Source organism: Bicyclus anynana, chromosome 17, assembly GCF_947172395.1.
Source record: "Bicyclus anynana chromosome 17, ilBicAnyn1.1, whole genome shotgun sequence".
NCBI classification, from domain to species: domain Eukaryota; kingdom Metazoa; phylum Arthropoda; class Insecta; order Lepidoptera; family Nymphalidae; genus Bicyclus; species Bicyclus anynana.
The window spans coordinates 3,379,320-3,397,661 of NC_069099.1; the positions used below are offsets into that span (position 1 = coordinate 3,379,320).

Genomic DNA, 18,342 nt, shown 5'->3' on the forward strand with positions numbered 1-18,342 from the left:
TGGTATGCAAATTTCAAAATCTTATAACTAAATTACATTATTTATTAAAAATCTTAAAATACACTAATAGTTAACCTTACATATATACGAATAAATGCTCGTTTAAATATTAGCTGTAATAGATAAGTTAATCAAACAAGTACAATTTGTATTCCATGCTCACATTATTTAGCGTGAATCATGGATTCCAATTTCCAACTCATGAGCATGTCCGATTAGATCACATGGACAGAGACAGACTTTATTATGGTCGTGTCATTTATGCGTAGCGGTTGTTGTCCGCTGCAGTTATTAATTATTATCATACAATAAGTTATTGTAATAAAATAGGGTATCATAAAATTGTTTTTGTGTTTGAAACCGACGCGTTGTTATGTGAAACTGAGAATTTAGAGTTATTGTCGACTATTGTGGTTAGTTTTTTGTTTGTTGTTTAATTAGTTTTATTATTATTAGCACATGTGTGTGAAGTGAATTCTTTTAAATAGCTGAAGTGTAAGATGTTATCACAAGTAATTCAAGTTTGAGTTGGTTTGGTGTTGTCATCTGTTTTGTGGATTTGATTTGAATGTAAGTATTACAATTCTACAGACATATTTATCATAATTTTCAACGAGACATCAACGTATATTAGAATAGGTATATGTTATATTTCATATTTAGTTCTTGTTCCCGTTGGAATACGGTGATAGGCTATAGCCATTTACACTCACACATAACGTGACTTTCTATACTTAATTTTCAAAATCGGTTCTGTAGATCCAGAGATTACTCTTTATAATATTATAATTACTATAGATAAAGTAAATATAACACAAACTGTTGGCAATAGGGACATAAAATATACCTTCTTGGTGAAATTTTGTATATCTGTCTTCGTTCGGGAAAGACAATACTATCAGTTTTCACGAAAACCTGACATATTTCAGACTAGCCGTTCCCGGGAAATTTCGTTTTTTACAAATCCTCCATGGAATTTTCCGGAATATAAAGTAGACTATGTGTTAGGGGTTAGATACTCCATTCCTAATTTCCGCCAAAACAGTTTAGTAGTTAGGATGACTGTAATAATCATACTTACACGAAAGGCAAATGTTTGTGTGTGTGTTAGTGAGTGACACACACAAAATCTCGTGTCACAGTTTTAATGTTTGCACTCCGATTTTAATGATTTTTATATACCTATATTTGGTTTGAGAATAGGTTTTAAAGTGTTTTCACCTCCTAATTTTTTGAATCATGTAGTTTTTTTTTATAAAAATTATTTATATGGTAAAATATTTTCCGAGTCAGCAATTTAAAATAAATTTATTTTCGACGAGATTTCATAAGACTTTTGAGACAACATTGAGAATACCAAAAGTTGCTCTTCATTCATTCATTCATCTCTCGTCCCGAGGTGAAATCCTGATTTGACTGGACTGAGTAGAAATATAAAAAAAAGAACTTCTATAAAAACCGCAACATCTAAATTCGAAATGTCGTAATGACTCCCATACAGCGACCAAACAATGAAACTCTTCACGCTCAGCCAGCGGAACGGTATACTAGTCTTACACCCAATTCCTGCACGCATGATCTAATACACGGTTGTAACTGTCACAGACAACTAATTATGTTCATTTGATTGTATTGGTCGGTCAGATGTTGTATTATCACCATCAGATTAATAGGTAGGTTCTCGGAAGTAGTAGGTACGTTTTTATTTCACAACTCCTAAAAGGTCAAAATCAAAATCAAAATCAAAAATCATTTATTTCAAGTAGGCTCAGTTTACAAGCACTTTTGACACGTCAGTTGACTATTTGTAAAGATTCTACCACCGGTTCGGAAGGCAGGTTCTGCTGAGAAGATACCGGCAAGAAACTCAACAGTTGCTCTTTTGAAAAAGTCATACAGTATTATAATTTACAATTAATAACAATTACTGTTTACATTTTTTATAGTTTTACTTTCTGTGTGAAGGTGGAAGCTGATCCAACGACCTCCAAGCATCTTTATCATTAAGGAACTCATCAATGTTGTAGTACCCTCGACTAAGTAGATGTTTTTTAGCACATTGCTTAAAGCTATGCATTGGCAGGTCCATCACAGTCTTGGGGATCTTATTATAGAAGAGTACACCTAAACCTACAAAAGATTTTTTTACTCTTTGGAGACGATATGCAGAAATAACTAACTTATGCCCGTGTCTAGTAAGACGTGGGTTTAAATCTCCTTTTCGTTTGTACAAATTAATATTTTGTCTTACATATACTATACTGTTATATATATATTGACAGGCTACTGTTAGTATACCTATTTCTTTAAACTTTTGACGAAGGGACTCGCTTGATTTTAATTGATATATTGCTCGAATTGCTCTTTTTTGAAGAACAAATATAGATTGTATATCGGCAGCCTTGCCCCACAATAAAATACCGTAAGACATTACGCTGGTTTTCTTTATAGCGCTTATTTTATGCTACATAGCTGACACCGCGCGGTTTCAGCCGCGTGGTTCCCGTTCCCGTACGAATATGGGGATAATAAGCCTATATCCTTCCTCGATAAATGGGCTATCTAACACTGAAAGAATTTTTCAAATCGGACCAGTAGTTCCTGAGATTAGCGCGTTCAATCAAACATACTCTTCAGCTTTATAATATTAGTATAGACTATGCACTTGTGGGAAAAGGATTCGAACTTTGACTGTGATTATTATTTGAAGTGTATTTCAACATTGTAATTTTTCTCGTAAAGGGCTCGAAAAATGATTGCATTTTTAGAACCGACAAACAGTACAAATCTTTAAACATTTATGTTATATGTGCATCTTAATATATAAATGCGTAATATAATTAATCGCGAAATTTCGAAAACCGCTTGATGTAAAGAGATGAAATTAGGCAAGGAGGCTGTTTATAGTTAGTAGGTATCCACTAAGAACGGATTTTACGATAGGGCCGGATTAAGGAGGCTTAAGGGCGAACGAAGTCGCGGTCAAAACACTTGACACTTATTAAATACCTACTTAATAATTAAATGGTATTTAATAAGTGTCAAGCACAGAACATACAAAACGCTAATGCCGTGTATTTATTAAATACGTGGTGTCAAGATTCTATCTGCCATAGTTTTTAAAAGTTTTTAATTAATTGTTAATACTTCAAGGTATCTAAAGGAAGGAAAAATATTTAATAACTAATGTGAAATAATATTTTCATCATAGCATGGTGAATGGATAATATGGAAATGCCCACCAACATCCTACGCCCTCCATCAATGTAGATATGGACGAGTACTGAGCCGTGATTGCCCAGTGGATATAACCTCTGCCTTCGATTCGGAGGGCGTAGGTTAGAATCCGATTCGAGGCACGCACCTCCAACTTTTCAGTTATGTGCATTTTAAAAAATTCAATATCACGTGTCTCAAACGTTGAAGGAAAAACATCGTGAGGAAACTTGCATACCAGAGAATTTTCTTAATTCTCTGCGTGTGTGAAGTCTGCCAATCCGCATTGGGCCAGCGTGGTGAACTATTGGCCTAACCTCTCTCATTGGTCTCTCTGAGAGGAGACTCGTGCTGAACAGTGAGACGAAAATGGGTTGTTAATAATGATGATGACATATTTACTACATTCGTTACCAAACCATATTCGGCTCACTGCTGAGCTCGAGTCTCCTCTCAGAATGAGAGGGGTTAGGTTTTAATCCACCACGCTGGCCCAATGCGGATTGGCGGACTTCACATACGCAGAGTATTAAGAAAAATCTCAGGTATGCAGGTTTCCTCACGATGTTTTCCTTCACCGTTTGAGACACGTGATATTTAATTTCTGAAAATGTACACAACTGAAAAGTGCATGCCCCGGACCGGATTCGAACCCACACCCTCCGGAATCGGAGGCAGAGGTCATATCCACTGGGCTATCAGGGACTATATTTACATATTATACTGTAGGTAATTCGACTCAGTTTTAACTTTAAAACTTCTTGGATTTCAATGGTTCACCCCGCTGAACTACCTATTGAGAATTTAATGTTATTTCATCACTGACTTCGGCTTAGGTTTAAGATTTCAATTTGTTATGCAAAAGGTTTACCTATGCACTGCGGTATTTTCTTATTCTAGTTATGCTTTAAAATATTTTACTCATAAAGTCACTAGTTTTTGTTGTTGTTGGAAACGAAATGACGACAGAACCATCGATCGTAGATCGTTAGATGGGCCTCAAAGCGTCGCAGTCATTGGTTTCGCACATTGAGTACCTCATCACTTGTAACACATTTCTTTTTATTTATTTGTGTCTTGTGTTTTTACACGCGGGACTTCTTTCATGGCACGGAGTCTAGGACCGTGTTCTTCCTGTGTTCCGTTTTCCTGTGCAGTAATGCTATAGCAAGCTTGTCGGAATGTCAACGTCCGCTCTTCCAAACTATATTTGGTTTCATTCGTTCAGCTTCATACGTCGTTGAACTGTGTCAGTTAGACTGAATCATTGAACGAGCAGTTCATTTCCGATCGTGGACATTTGGAGCATGACAATTCCGTTGGCTGTGACACAATCTGAATCGCATTAATGTGGAATTTTTAACACGGTTTTTAACGGTATAATAACAAAATTTTGCGATATATTTACATGCGAGGTTAAAATTAATATTATTATCACTGGTGTCGTTAGGGTTATCAACCACACATTCAAAGTTCATTTAGCTACACTACTCTTAAACTTACCTACTGTGCCAGAAAGATAAATGTGTTGATATTGTAAATGTACCTATTGTTTTATTAGTATAAAAAACATGTTAATCAAAATAGTTATTTCAAGTAAGCTTAGTCACTTTTGAGACGACAAACACATTGTAGGTACCATTAAAGCTTATAATGAAGTTGAAACTAAAAATGTATATATATATACATATACATATAGGTAAAGTCGGATGCAATAATTATGCCGCCGCTCGCCTTCGTTACCGTGGCCACTTTAAATCTTGTATTGCGCAGCTTGCAGCTTGGTAACTTCGTTCGTAACAATCCCGATGGACCGCGCGGGCCGGGGGGCGTGTAGCGATGAATGAAAAACCCAAGACTGATGCACCTCACTTCCCCGCACTCATTTTTGGCGTGCCCACTCAACAAACTAAAATGGGATAATTATAATTATAAAGATACCAACAGCATCCTGTATGTCTAGCATGCCAAACAACGACATGATATGTCGTGAAGAGAAATAGCTAAAATGTCAACCAATAGCGGCGGTTTCACTCCCATCTCTTTCGCTCCAACGCAACGAAAGAGATAACGATATTTCCGGTTGCGTTGCTATTGGTCATTGTTCTATTTCTTTTTCACGAAATATGTTGTTGGTCGCATGTTAGGCCTATGTTAAGTCAGTTACGTTAACTTGTACAAGATTTAAAAAGAAAAATACAGTAAAAGCTCCTTATTCGCGGGGATACGTTCTGTAAATGTACCGCGAATGCAGAAACCGCAAATATGGAATCGTATTTTATACGGGATTATAGGGAATACGTTCTTGGGTGACTCAATAAAAAACAAATTTATATGAAAATAATCAATTAATGGGGATGATGACTAGGTTTGAATATATTGATTTTTATGATACATTCGGGTAAATAGGGTCAATGTTAACTAATTTATGCATAAAAAGCAAAGATTGTCTGGATATTCGCAAAATAAATGAGATTATAAAATTTCAAAATCTATTAATTATCTTTTATCATAATTAAATGAAAATTCATACAGTTTTAGTTTCCTTACATTAAATGTGACATTTTTAATATGTGAACTATAAACATAAACGCACAAATAACAAAGATATTAGTAATTTTGTTTGTACGCACATACAAATCTAACGATCATTACATTGCTTACGACGTCATTAGTTTGTGCCATTTTGTATATGGCGTTCTTCAGGGATCCGTTGCAGCGCCGCAAATCTGACCCTTTAATTCCCTGTAGCTCCGAAAGTAATGATGGCAGATACCCTATTACTTTTACAAAATTGCTTTACTATTAGCATACTCTTAATCTATACTAATATAATATTATAAAGAGGTAATATTATAAAGAGGTAAAGTTTGTAAGTTTGTCACATTTTTTAAATGGGGTAATCTTCGGAACTACTGGTCCGATTTTAAAAATTCTTTCACCAGTAGAATGCTACATTATCGGGGAGTGCTATAGGCTATATTTTATATTGGTATCATATATATTAGCCGAGTTATCACAGTTTTTGTCATACAGGTCGGACTGAAAATCCTCTCAAACAGACTTATTCGCATGCGCTGCCTTAACTATTATGTAAAATTGAAATTAATGTATGGAGACTTTATGTATCTTTAAAAGTTCTACAAAAAATTCCGCGACACCATATATCTATCTTCTATATATTAGCAGATATAGTACCTTTTGTGTTTTAAAAATTATTAATTTTATATACTTAGGTTTACGTCATTATTTATACAACTAAACTTTAATCCTTATTAAAATAAATTATTTAATAATCACAAGGATATTATGGAGATAAGATTTGCCCTTTACAGTATGTTAATTACTTAAATAGTTTCGGAGATAATACAAAATTTCTAAAAGACGCAGAAATTCCGCTATATGACGCCCGGCGCTTTCATTTACGTAGTTCCCGTTCCCGTGTGAATATGGGGATCAAACATAGCCTATGATACTCGCAAATAACGTAGCTTTCTATTGGTAAAACAATTTTTCAAATCGGTCCAGTAGATCCCGAGATTACCTCCTACAACCACACGAACTTTACCTTACTTTACTTTATATTATTAGCGTAGAAGTCTCTATTTGTCTTGGTCATATTACCACTCTCGAAGGACTGGACCGATTTTGCTAAGGGTAGGAGTAAGATAGAGAAGTTACAGGGTAGGATAGGGTACGGGTAGGGAAGCGTAGGGGTAGGGTATGTTTAGGGCCGGGTTTAGGGTAGTGGTAGGGTAGGGGTAGAGGTAGGGTAGTGGTAGGGTAGAGGTACGGGTAGGATAGGGAAGTGGTAGGGTAGGGGTAGGGATAGGCGTGAGATAGGAGTACGGGTGGGATAGGGGTAGGAAAGGGATAGGGTATGGGGAGGGTAAGGTAGGATGGGGGTAGGGTGTAGGTAAGGTAGGGGTGGGGTACGGGTAGGTTTGGGGTAGGGTGGGGGTAGGGGTAGGGTAGGGTAGATGTAGGGGTTGGGTAGGGTAGGGTTGGAGTAGTGGTAGGGTAGGGTGGAGTAGGGGTAGTAGTAAAGTTGACATCGAAATTTACGCGGACGAAGTCGCGGGCGTCCGCTAGTTTATATACAATTTAAAAACTTTCATCATTCCTATTGAAGTTTTTAACCAAAATTTGTATTTTTTTCTTGCTTGACGGTTTTTAAAGGCTTCTTTAATTCAGACTGGTATTCAGTAGTAGGTACACATTTACCATTCCCTTCCTATTTTTATTCCATTCGCAATTTTAGAAAAATTTGCAAGTTTTGCAGATTTCATGTCATTTTCGGCAGTCTTAACGAAATCTTTAGCCGCGAATTAATAATATTGGGTCGAAATATATAATTGGGTCGAAATTTTTAAATCCGCGAGTAGAGAAAAAGCGAATAAAGGAAGCACGAATTAGCTTTTACTGTATAATAAAAGTGTTTCTATTTTAAAAACAAGGTGACAACCCTACGGATTTTAGTGTAGTGTATATTAATGATCGAAGGTTATATGGACAGTTCATTCACGTTTCCAAATCGAGTTGATATGACCTTGTCCTCATTTTGTATGCATTTTTATCGCATCAAACTGAATTGCTCAGGTGAAAGGCTTGATGTGTTTGGCACTTCGATGATCAAGGTTCGATTCCCACCTTGAGTACACGGACATCTTTTGGGTTCTTGAGTTGGTTGATTTGTGTTCTTTATTGATATTTTAACTACACATTAAATATTTTTTGTAAACAAATGACGTCACTAAGTATTAACTGCTTAAGACTGCCAAACGAACTTGAGGGCCAGGGTTGTGTGTTTGTGTGTGTGTGTTTTTTTGCATATTAGGTACAGAAATTCCATGCTATATGTATATTTACTTCACATTAAAAATCTTACCGTAATTATGTAGCTTCAAATGCAGTCTTATTATCTAGATTTTATATTATACAAGAACCAGAATATAAACATAAATAATATGTTATTTAATTTATGATAATTTTGATTTTAATTAAAACCTTACATATTTTTAATTTAAATTAGTGTTCTACCTCGTAGGTGGTATAAGTAGGTACAATAATTAATGTTACCTATTAAAAATATCTGCTAAATAATTTCGTCTTACTAATATTATGAACGCGAAAGTTTGTATGGATGTAGTATGTTTGGATGTTTGTTACTCTTTAACGCCGCTACTACTGAAGTGATTTGGAATAGAAATGAATTTTACTCTGGATTAACACATAGGCAACTTTTATCCCGGAGAAATCCATGGTTCCTGCGGAATTTGTGAAAAACTGAATACCACGCGGGAGAATTCGCGGGCGTTCGCTAGTAAATCATAATAATGACAACTATGCAAATTTTTTACACAGGTGAAAGTACCAGGGGAGCATAATGTACGAGTATTTTCTCGAGATTGCGTTCGAGGCCGAACTCAACACCAAAGAGGATCCGGAGCTAGCTGCCGTGGCGCTGGAGCAATGCAACGAGAACCCGGACACAAGAATGTTAGCTATTAACGAACTTAGAAAAATGATCATTGGTAAGAAAATAAGATAACACAGTAAATATTAGAATTATGTCATTATTCCTATTTTAAAAGCCAACTACAGGACCGTGCCTCTCTCCTTATAGCAGAGGGGATAGGATAGGATCCCTTCATCTTTAGTTCGGTCTCGGACATTATTGTCAACGTGTGTATTAATAATGAAATTTTCAATCATTAAGATCAGTGGACGCACTTGTATGACTTTCTATACAATAGTAGATTGTTATACAAGGGGCTAAAAAGACCCATTATATACGAGGTATTTTTAGGAAATAGAAACCGAGTTTATAATGGGTTTAGCCCCACGTGTTACACTCTGCTTTTCACTACGATTGCGAGAAAATAAAATAGTTTAGTACAATATTCAATGATTTATATTAATTGAAAATTAAATGTACAAAGTCTACAATTTTGGATATTACGGGAGATGCTTTTACCCGGCAACATAATTTCCGACTCCTGTGAAGATGAATAATGATTATGTGAGGTAAACGTGGGAGATAATAGTTTAAAAAACTCCTTTCGTAAGTGAAGTAATTCGTTGTTGTTTTCTCCACCTTACCTAGGTAGGTATTTAAGTAAATGCGTTTCGACTTTGATGGTAACAGATTTAAAATTTCATCCATCTCCAAATTCTATTGGAAAAAAAGATCAAGAAAAGATCAAGTGTGTATTATTCACGCCAATTGTTTTTTAAATTCTCGCTTTTTAATTTTATTTTTCTTTCACATGAGAATAAGGTACACCGTAAAGGATGTCCCATGCTTTCAAATCTCACTCTATTTGCAACTCAATAAAAATTAAATAAAAAAATGAACGCATTCCACAGACAAGAACGCTGCATTTCATTCCAATTTAAAGTTTTTTATTTATTTTTCAAAACAATCGGGGCCTTACCTATAATGATTCTATTTTCGAATAAAACCTTCTCCGTTTTATAGTAGGCTAGTACTTGGCTAGTACTCGTAACAGACAAGAATTAAAAAAACAAAATTACTTTACCTACTACCTAATACCTACCCTAGAGGCTAAAATGCTTGTTTAGCCCCGCTGTGGAGTGGTAATATGACAGTGTTTTTGAGCAAGAGTAGTGAAATAGTAGATTGTTATACAAGGGGCTAAAAAGACCCATTATATACGAGGTATTTTTAGGGCCTGAGACGTAAGTCGAGGGCCGCCTAAATAGAAACCGAGTATATAATGGGTTTAGCCCCACGTGTTACACTCTGCTTTTCACTACGATTGCGAGAAAATAAAATAGTTTAGTTCAATATTCAATGATTTATTTAATTGAAAATTAAATGTAGAAAGTCTACAATTTTGGATATTATGGGAGATGCTTTTACCCGGTAACATAATTTCCGACTACTGAATAACGAGTATATGAGGTAAACGTGGGAGATAATAGTTTTTAAAAACTCCTATCGTAAGTGAATCCATTTGTTGTTGTTTTCTTCACTTATTAAATTTTTCGTAGGTAAATATTTAAGTAAATGCCTCTGGACTTTGATGGTAACAGATTGAAAATTTCATCCATATCAAATTAGGATCACCATTCTCAGTAGATGAAGACACTAATAACAATTAATGTTGAAATATATGAAAGTTACAGTCACAAATTTACAATTATTTTCTGAAATAAATCAAGTATGTATTATTTGTTTTTGAAATTCTCGCTTTTTAATTTTATTTTTTTCACATGAGAAAAAGGCAAAGGTTACACCGTAAAGGATGTCCCATGTCTTCAATAAAAATTAAATAAAAAAATGAACGCATTCCACAGACAAGAACGCTGCATTTATTTCCAATTTAAAGTTTTTTATTTATTTTTCAAAACAATCAGAGCCTTACCTATAATGATTCAATTTTCGAATAAAACCTCCTCCGTTTTATAGTAGGCTAGTACTCGTAACAGACAAGAATTAAAAAAACAAAATGACTTTAGCCCCTAGAGGCTAATATGCTTGTTTAGCCCCGCTGTGGAGTGGTAATATGACAGTGTTTTTGAGCAAGAGTAGTGAAAAGAATATTAAAACCCGTTAGATGCGATGTGTCCGATATGTAGGAACTGTGCACGCCTACCTTCAGTAGGCCGTTAAAATAGGCTGATAATAACGTATTCACTTCAGAAATAATTCATTACTAGAAACCCATTTTCGGCTCCCTGTTGAGCACGAGTCTCCTCTCAAAATGAGGTGGGTTAGGCCTTAATCCACCACGCTGCACGCTGGTTAGGTATGCAGGTTTCCTCACGATGTTTTTCCTTCACCGTTTGAGACACGTGATATTATTAAATTTTTTTTTAAATGCATATAACTGAAAAGTTGGAGGTGCATGCCCTGGACCGGATTTGAACCTATGTCCTTAGAATCGAAGGCAGAGGTCAAATCCACTGGGCTTTGTCAGAAATATTTTCATTATCTATTGTCTATTTCCAGAACGAGATGAAGTCAAGCCACATCGCACAGATGACGAGTACCTACTCAGATTTCTCCGCTCAAGAGATTTCATCATACGTAGAGCTTATAGACTGGTGAGTATAAATGATATTCATGCTTCAGCAGAGTTTTTAACCCTATAAAGCAGAGTTTTCCAAACTTCTTGTGTTGTAGACCCCTTGCCATGTTTTTTCGTGTTGGGTAGACCCCTACTTATTTGATATTGTTTTCTGTATCCTACAACTTACACAATTTTATAAACATATATAATATTTTTTTTTACTTCATAGTAACTTTAAAAATAATGTATATATTTTGATATTATAAGATAATATGATGTAAAAAATAGGTCCTATCAGTGTATGTGTTATGATCCTCTATCGTGGAAACCATTTTCATATAATGGACCCCCAATTTTTTTTTTCGCTGACATAGACCTTTGCAGTTTGTCATAGACTTCTAGGGGTCGATAAAGACCACTTTGGAAATCACTGCACTAAAGCAAAAAGATATGTTTTATAAGTTTGAGTCTGTGTCTGTCTGTCACAGACTCAAATGCATCGTAGCACTTAGACTGGTGAACCGATTTGGATGAAGTTTTTTTTTTTTTGGAAAGCTGGTTTCCCTGCGTTGATTAAGAATCATGCCTATATAGTTATCAAATTCGGCCATTACCGAATGACAGAAAAATATAGCTATTAAGAGATTAGCACCGCGTCTACGCGCGGGACTTGATTCGTGGCGCGGAGTCTAGTACCTTTTATAGAATATGGTGGGTTGATCCATAATGAAACTCATTGTTTGTATTGTATTGTATTGTATGGTTGTTCACTCCTGTATTGAAACTAATCGATAATCTTAAATGATACTACACTAAAGTTACAGACTAACACATGAACATGTTACCTACTAGAAAATGTCAGTCTTCGCTACTGATACATACTAAATTGTTTTTTCCAGCTAGTTCGTTACTACGCATTCCGAGAACAATATCCGGGTCTGCAGCAAGGCGTGGACCTGTGGGGGCTGGTCAAGATCCGGGACATCTACGAAGGGGTCATCTATGATAAGCCTGATATCGGCAGAGTCTCCATAATAAGGTTTGGTAAGTTACATCTTCTGATTTCATATGATGGTTCAAAAACTATTAAAAAAAAAAATATTTATTGATCACACAGTAACAAATTTCTAATACAATAATAAAGTAGATCCCTGGCTCCCAAACTAGCTGTAACTGTATCATGGGAGCCAGTGGATTCCCATTAGTGTTACTTATTAAAATTAAGATAATCTGTAGCAGGCAAAAACAAGAACACTAGCCTACGCCTTGCGGTTTCAAATGCGTAGATTCTGTTTCTGTGCGAATACGGGGATAAAATATAGCCTAACTCTCAAATAAAGTAAATCCAGAGAGGTAAAGTTTGTAGTATTGTAGTGGGTAACGCGCCCCCCCCCCATATACGCCTATGTTCCCGCAGTATTTGTGAAAAACAGAATTTCATGTTTGCTTGTAATGATATAGTTAAAAAAAATTCAATTCATAATATACAGGAATGAAGTAAAAGTTAATCAATAAACCAATCGGCTTGTCTATCTACTGATGTGGACATGGTTATGGCCGACTGAACTTCCAAGTTCCAACTAATAATGGTTAAAATGTTTTTCTTAAGCGTATACAATGAGTTAATTTTAGCATATTATGAATCTAGATTTTATATAAAGATAACCCATGAGAATATAAACTTGTGTAAGCTTCAACGTATAATAATGCATTGTATGCTAATATATAAATATACAGGGTCCTCGGGAGTATTTCACATAGCTTCAAGGTGTTAACGAGTCCACTTAAAAGGAGCCGAACTGCATAACTAATTTTTAACTAAAAACTAGCGGACGCGCGCGAATTCATCCGCGTGAAACTCAATGTAAACTTTCAACTGCCCCTACCCAACCCTACCCCTATTCTACCCCTACCCTACCCCAACCTTTTCTTGAATTTTCTTTGCTATAAACCTCACGGAGCCCGAGACCTTTCCAAATCGGTTCGTGCGTTCAGGAGTTATAGCGTCAGGAAGGAAAACCTGACTTATTTTTATACAGTAGAATAACTTTTCATGTTTTCACACAAAGTAATGCAAATAATTCCGACTATCCATGTAACACACGCCCTTATCTATCATTGCAAAAAGGACACATTTTAAGATCTATTTACAAAAGAAATATTATATACCCCGAAAATATTAATTTTAAAATTTTCTTGAACATTTTTAATTGATTTTCGGTAAAGAATATAACCCCAGAATTATGGGCAATACTCCCAAGCAGCCTGTATATTCTGCATGATACTTATTCTGTGCTTATATCCAGGTACATGGGATCCCAGTGAGTTGCCCGCGGACTATCTGTTGAGGTCTGGCCTGGCAGTCGCGGAGATCGGCATCCGGCAGCCGAAGCTGCAGGTCCTCGGGACTACAGTAATCTTGGACCTGGAGGGAACCACGATGAGGCAGTTGACAGCTGTCACTCCCACTTTTGCTTACCAAATAGTTTCTATACTCGGGGTAGGTTTAAAATCTTCTATACTTCTGTATGTCTGTTACCTTTTCACAGCACGGCTGAACCGATCAAGATGAATTTTGGGACCTTGGACCAAAACAAAGAGTACTTTTTGGCCCTAAAATAAAATTAAAAGCGGTGAAATAGGGGTTGAAAGTTTGTATGGAACGTCCTTAATTTTTAGAGTTTTAAAAATTTGTTCATCTATACTTCTATACTAATATTATAAAGCTGAAGAGTTTGTTTGTTTGTTTGTTTGTTTGATTGAACGCGCTAATCTCAGGAACTACTGGTCCGATTTGAAAAATTCTTTCAGTGTTAGATAGCCCATTTATCGAGGAAGGCTATGGGCTATATATTATCCCTGTATTCCTACGGAAACGGGAACCACGCGGCGTCAGCTAGTAAATCATAAAAAATACGAAATACTAGCGGACGCCCGCGACTTCGTCTGCGTAGGATTCGGTTTTTCACAAACCCCGGGGAACCATGGATTTTCCGGATTGAAAAGTTGTTATTGCCTATGTGTTAATCCAGAGTAAAAACTATTTCTATTCCAAATTTCAGCCAAATCGCTTCAGTTGTAGCGGCGTTAAAGAGTAATAAACATCCAAAAAAACATCCATACAAACTTTCGCGTTTATAATATTAGTAGAATAATGTGATTCAAGAATTTTTAAAATTGAACCCCTAAAGTGGTGTAATAGGAGTTGAAAGTTTACATTGACTTTATATTATTTTTAAAAATATTGACTTGAATTTGTAAAAAATAGACACTTAGCTAAAGTATTGGAATCTTGAATATTATAAGACACAGGGGTATCAGCAACAAACACCTACATAATCCAAAATATATCTATAAGTTATCTATCGATACACATCGAGTAGCGCTGTAATATAGTAGGTAACATACGAAATGGAACAATGAAAGGTCAAATCTAGCATGTTCTGAACTGAATACTTTTGTTTTTCCAGACATCAGTACCATCAAAAATATGGTCGATCCACATCATCAACTACTCCTGGATAATCAACACATTCTTCTACATCTTCAAGCGATTCATCCCCGTGGGCTTCTTGAACCGGATCCACTTCCACGGCAATGATATGAAATCTCTCCAACAGCACATACCAGCCGAATGTCTGCCAAAGAGATATGGTGGCACATGTAGGAACCACATTCCTCTTGGTCTTTGGCTGCAGAAGATTAAGAAGTACCGCGATGAACAGTTTGATAGGGAGATGAAAGATCTCGGTTATGTTGTAAAGGAATAACTAATAAGGTGTAACAAGGTTCGTACTCAATGGTCAGAGAGTATTTTGAATTGGCTACCATACTTACAATGAGCCGTGATAGCCCAGTAGATATGACCTCTGCCTCCCATTCTGGAGGGTGTGGGGCATGCACCACCAACTTTTGAGTTGTGTGCATTTAAAAAAATTAAAATATCACGTGTCTCGAACGGTGAAGGAAACCTGCATACCAGAGAATTTTCTTAGTTCCCTGCGTGTGTGAAGTCTGCCAATCCGTATTGGGCCAGCGTGGTGGACTATTGGCCTAACCCCTCTCACTCTGAGAGGATACTCGTGCTCTGCAGTGAGCCGAATATGGGTTGGCAAACATATAACCTTTATAACCTAACGAAGTTCTGGCAGTAACAGTCTCTTAGACCATTATGTCGTTTATTTTTTTTCTGATTGTATCTCAGTGACGTCACCGGGAGGTCTAAGGGAGGGCAGAGGCATTGCCTGATGGAGCCCGAGTACAGAAGCAAAGAGATGGGCGAAAGGTCACCTCTGAGACTCGGACTTCAACCTTCGGGAAGGGTGTTTTGGCCTGAGTGTATCCGGGCGCCCCCGAGATCGTTAGTTAAAAAGCCCACGTAAGGGGGACGCCAGATGTCGAGGATATGTTGTTTAGTGTGTAGTGAGCTGTTAAGCTGTTGTAATACTCGTGAATCCAAAACACAGCCTCAACAAAAATCTTCTAAGCTTATCAAATAAACTCGAAACTTATTAGAAAATATTTTTTGTAAACATTTATTAATTATTTTTTAAAATTTATTTGTGTATTAAATATAAATTTGACGTGAATGGAAATGCTAGTCCAAATATTATCACAGTAAATGTAGAAAAATGGTGAAAACATTAATTATGTTTTAAAATTAAATGATTTCTTTTTAAAAATATTACTGTAAAGAATGTTATAATTGGCTGTGATATTATACATATAAACATTTAAGTTAACATTAATTTGGTGTATTTAAGATTTATATTTTGTAGTAGTTAAGTAATATTTGATATTAATTAATATTAATTAAGCAAAGAGAGAATTAGTTCATAATAAAAAATTTGTACGGGGTGAATTTTAACATAGTCGGGAGTTTTTGTTTCAGTGAACTTTGTTATTGCATGTCTCACAGCGCTAAAGCACTTTGGTCCAAATTATGTATTGTGGATCATAATAAACACCTTCCTCATCCCCAATAATTTAAAAAAAAACTCGATTCAAACTCCATACCTAATAGTTTAAAATACAGCCTCTTTCTACGATAGCCAACGCTTCGAAAACTATAAAGATGTATGGGAATGACACTTGCTATCGACAGGTCACGTGATCAAGATCTGTCATTCCCATACATTTTTCTAGTTTTCGAAGCGTTTGCGATCGTAGAAAGAGAATCGACGTGCCACTTGGCAAGGGTGGCTGTATATTGGCCATCGTATCTATTAGTTGGCTGGCTTAGGATAAGGATAAACGCATATGTGATGATCAAATTAATTCTCGTGACCGCACTACCCTCTCGTGACCGGGCTGTTGCTGAGAATTTCTGGGAAGAAATAAATCTGTATTACTACGAAGACGATACGCAATGTTTGCTATACGAGTATATCATATAAAGATATGCCACGACTAATAAACACGAAATACTACTACAAAAAAAACTCAAAAGTCACTGATATTGCCGGCTTGAAAAAGTTATCAAAGTATCACGTCTTTATTACTCCATTAATTCCCGCTTCGCCCGTAATAACAAAACCAAAATTCTTGAACTCCTGATAAACAAAATATCAACCTTAACAACTTCAAATTAAGAATTATTTACCACAAATGCATGTTTCACAATAAACTGGTTCTTAATGCGATACGTCGAACGTGAGACCGCAAAGTTATGACGTATTTCAACGGACATTTCCCATCGAAAGCCTTCCCTGTGTAACTTTTTACTTCAGAGGAAAATGGCAATTAAAAGTTAACTGATAAAAGTCATATTGCTGTAACATGTTTGTGATTTTAAAAGTTTTGTTTTTTGTTGTAGCTCAATTAGGGGTTACATTGTTTCACTCGACCTCGCTCTGGGTCCATTCCTGGTGAAGAATACTTTTCAGAATTCAACGCTTTTTTATATTAATAAGAAGTTCACGTTTCAGTACACTTTTAATACCAATTCAACTATCAATAGTGCGGTGGGATCAAGTACTTGCGACCTATTTCTATAATATACTCAGAGGCACAATTATCCGCCCTCTTTATTATGACGCGAGTATATCAAAGTGGGCGGATAATTGTGCCTCTGAGAATAGCTCGACTATTGTCCCCGCTTACTGACTAAAACCACTGGGCTATGTGATATTCAAAGAATGTTGTCATTTACGAATGAATAAATGAATGAGTGATTGATCGATTCGTAAACGTCGAATAGGATGGTACAGTTAAATCATATGACACAATACATATGTGCACGATTGCTAAATGATAGTGACAGGCGTACTAAATAATGCAGATCTGACCGCGTCAGGTCGAAACGCTGCAGATGCTGTTGTGGTTTTTTTCAAAGATATATTATTTTCAAAGAGCCATCTTGCAACGCTAATTAAAAATATGTCTTGAAATCCTAAAAACATGAACCTAATATATTAAAATTTTGCTATGTATATTCGAACCATTAGAATATGACTTCAATTTCTGATTTGGACTAGTTTTCCTCCAGCCAGTCCTCAAGTAATATTTTTATCAAATAATTTGCCCTAAGAAGGCAAAAGAAGATTTTTTTTTAAATTTTTCAGTAGGTATAGTCCATCGTCCGTCGTTGTCCATCATTGTCCGTCAGTCATGTCATGATTTAGTAAGGCTAAAGCAACCTTATCAAAACTTTTGATGAAGTCCACCTAGATAATCAAATTAATCACTTATAACACTAGCTCAATCCCCACTTCACTTGCGCACCTTAACAGGTCGATATTGTATAGAATACTTTAAGCAATAAAACTCTAAAATGCAACAAATCTAAAACGAGATCTACATGTGATTCCTACTTTTTTCCCGCCAAACTCTTATTTGTATGTTTTACATACATTTCTTTCTTTGAAGAAATTCTCAGTATCAGCCCAAAATTGGGAAGTTGGTATCTACCAGTGTTGCCTCGGAGATACTAAGGCTGGGTCATTATCATTAACATTTGATAATGATCGTTATGGAGTCAAAAACATTATCGCGTTTACCCTGCCAAAACACATGTAGAAGCGTAATGGGTCTACGCTCCAATATACGCTATAAGAGATGCTACCCCTGCCGGGCTAGCATGGGCAAG

At 36.0% G+C, this 18,342-nt stretch overlaps 1 protein-coding gene across 3 annotated transcripts; it reads left to right on the plus strand.

Moving 5' to 3' along the window:
• Positions 1 to 247: 247 nt before the first annotated feature.
• Positions 248 to 16,147, plus strand: LOC112046821 (clavesin-2). 3 transcript variants are annotated; one of them, XM_052886501.1, is made up of 7 exons: positions 249 to 570; positions 8,581 to 8,750; positions 11,195 to 11,289; positions 12,155 to 12,299; positions 13,562 to 13,755; positions 14,726 to 15,043; positions 15,460 to 16,147. In XM_052886501.1, exons 2-6 carry the CDS (start codon positions 8,603 to 8,605, stop codon positions 15,023 to 15,025), a joined length of 882 nt encoding a protein of 293 aa, XP_052742461.1. In that variant the 5' UTR covers positions 249 to 570; positions 8,581 to 8,602; the 3' UTR covers positions 15,026 to 15,043; positions 15,460 to 16,147. The 3 variants fall into 3 exon arrangements, with proteins under 3 accessions (XP_023939398.2, XP_052742461.1, XP_023939397.2); XM_024083630.2 differs by lacking the exon at positions 15,460 to 16,147 and having other exon boundaries at positions 248 to 413; positions 14,726 to 15,233; XM_024083629.2 differs by lacking the exon at positions 15,460 to 16,147 and having other exon boundaries at positions 14,726 to 15,233.
• The last annotated feature ends 2,195 nt before the right edge of the window (positions 16,148 to 18,342 follow it).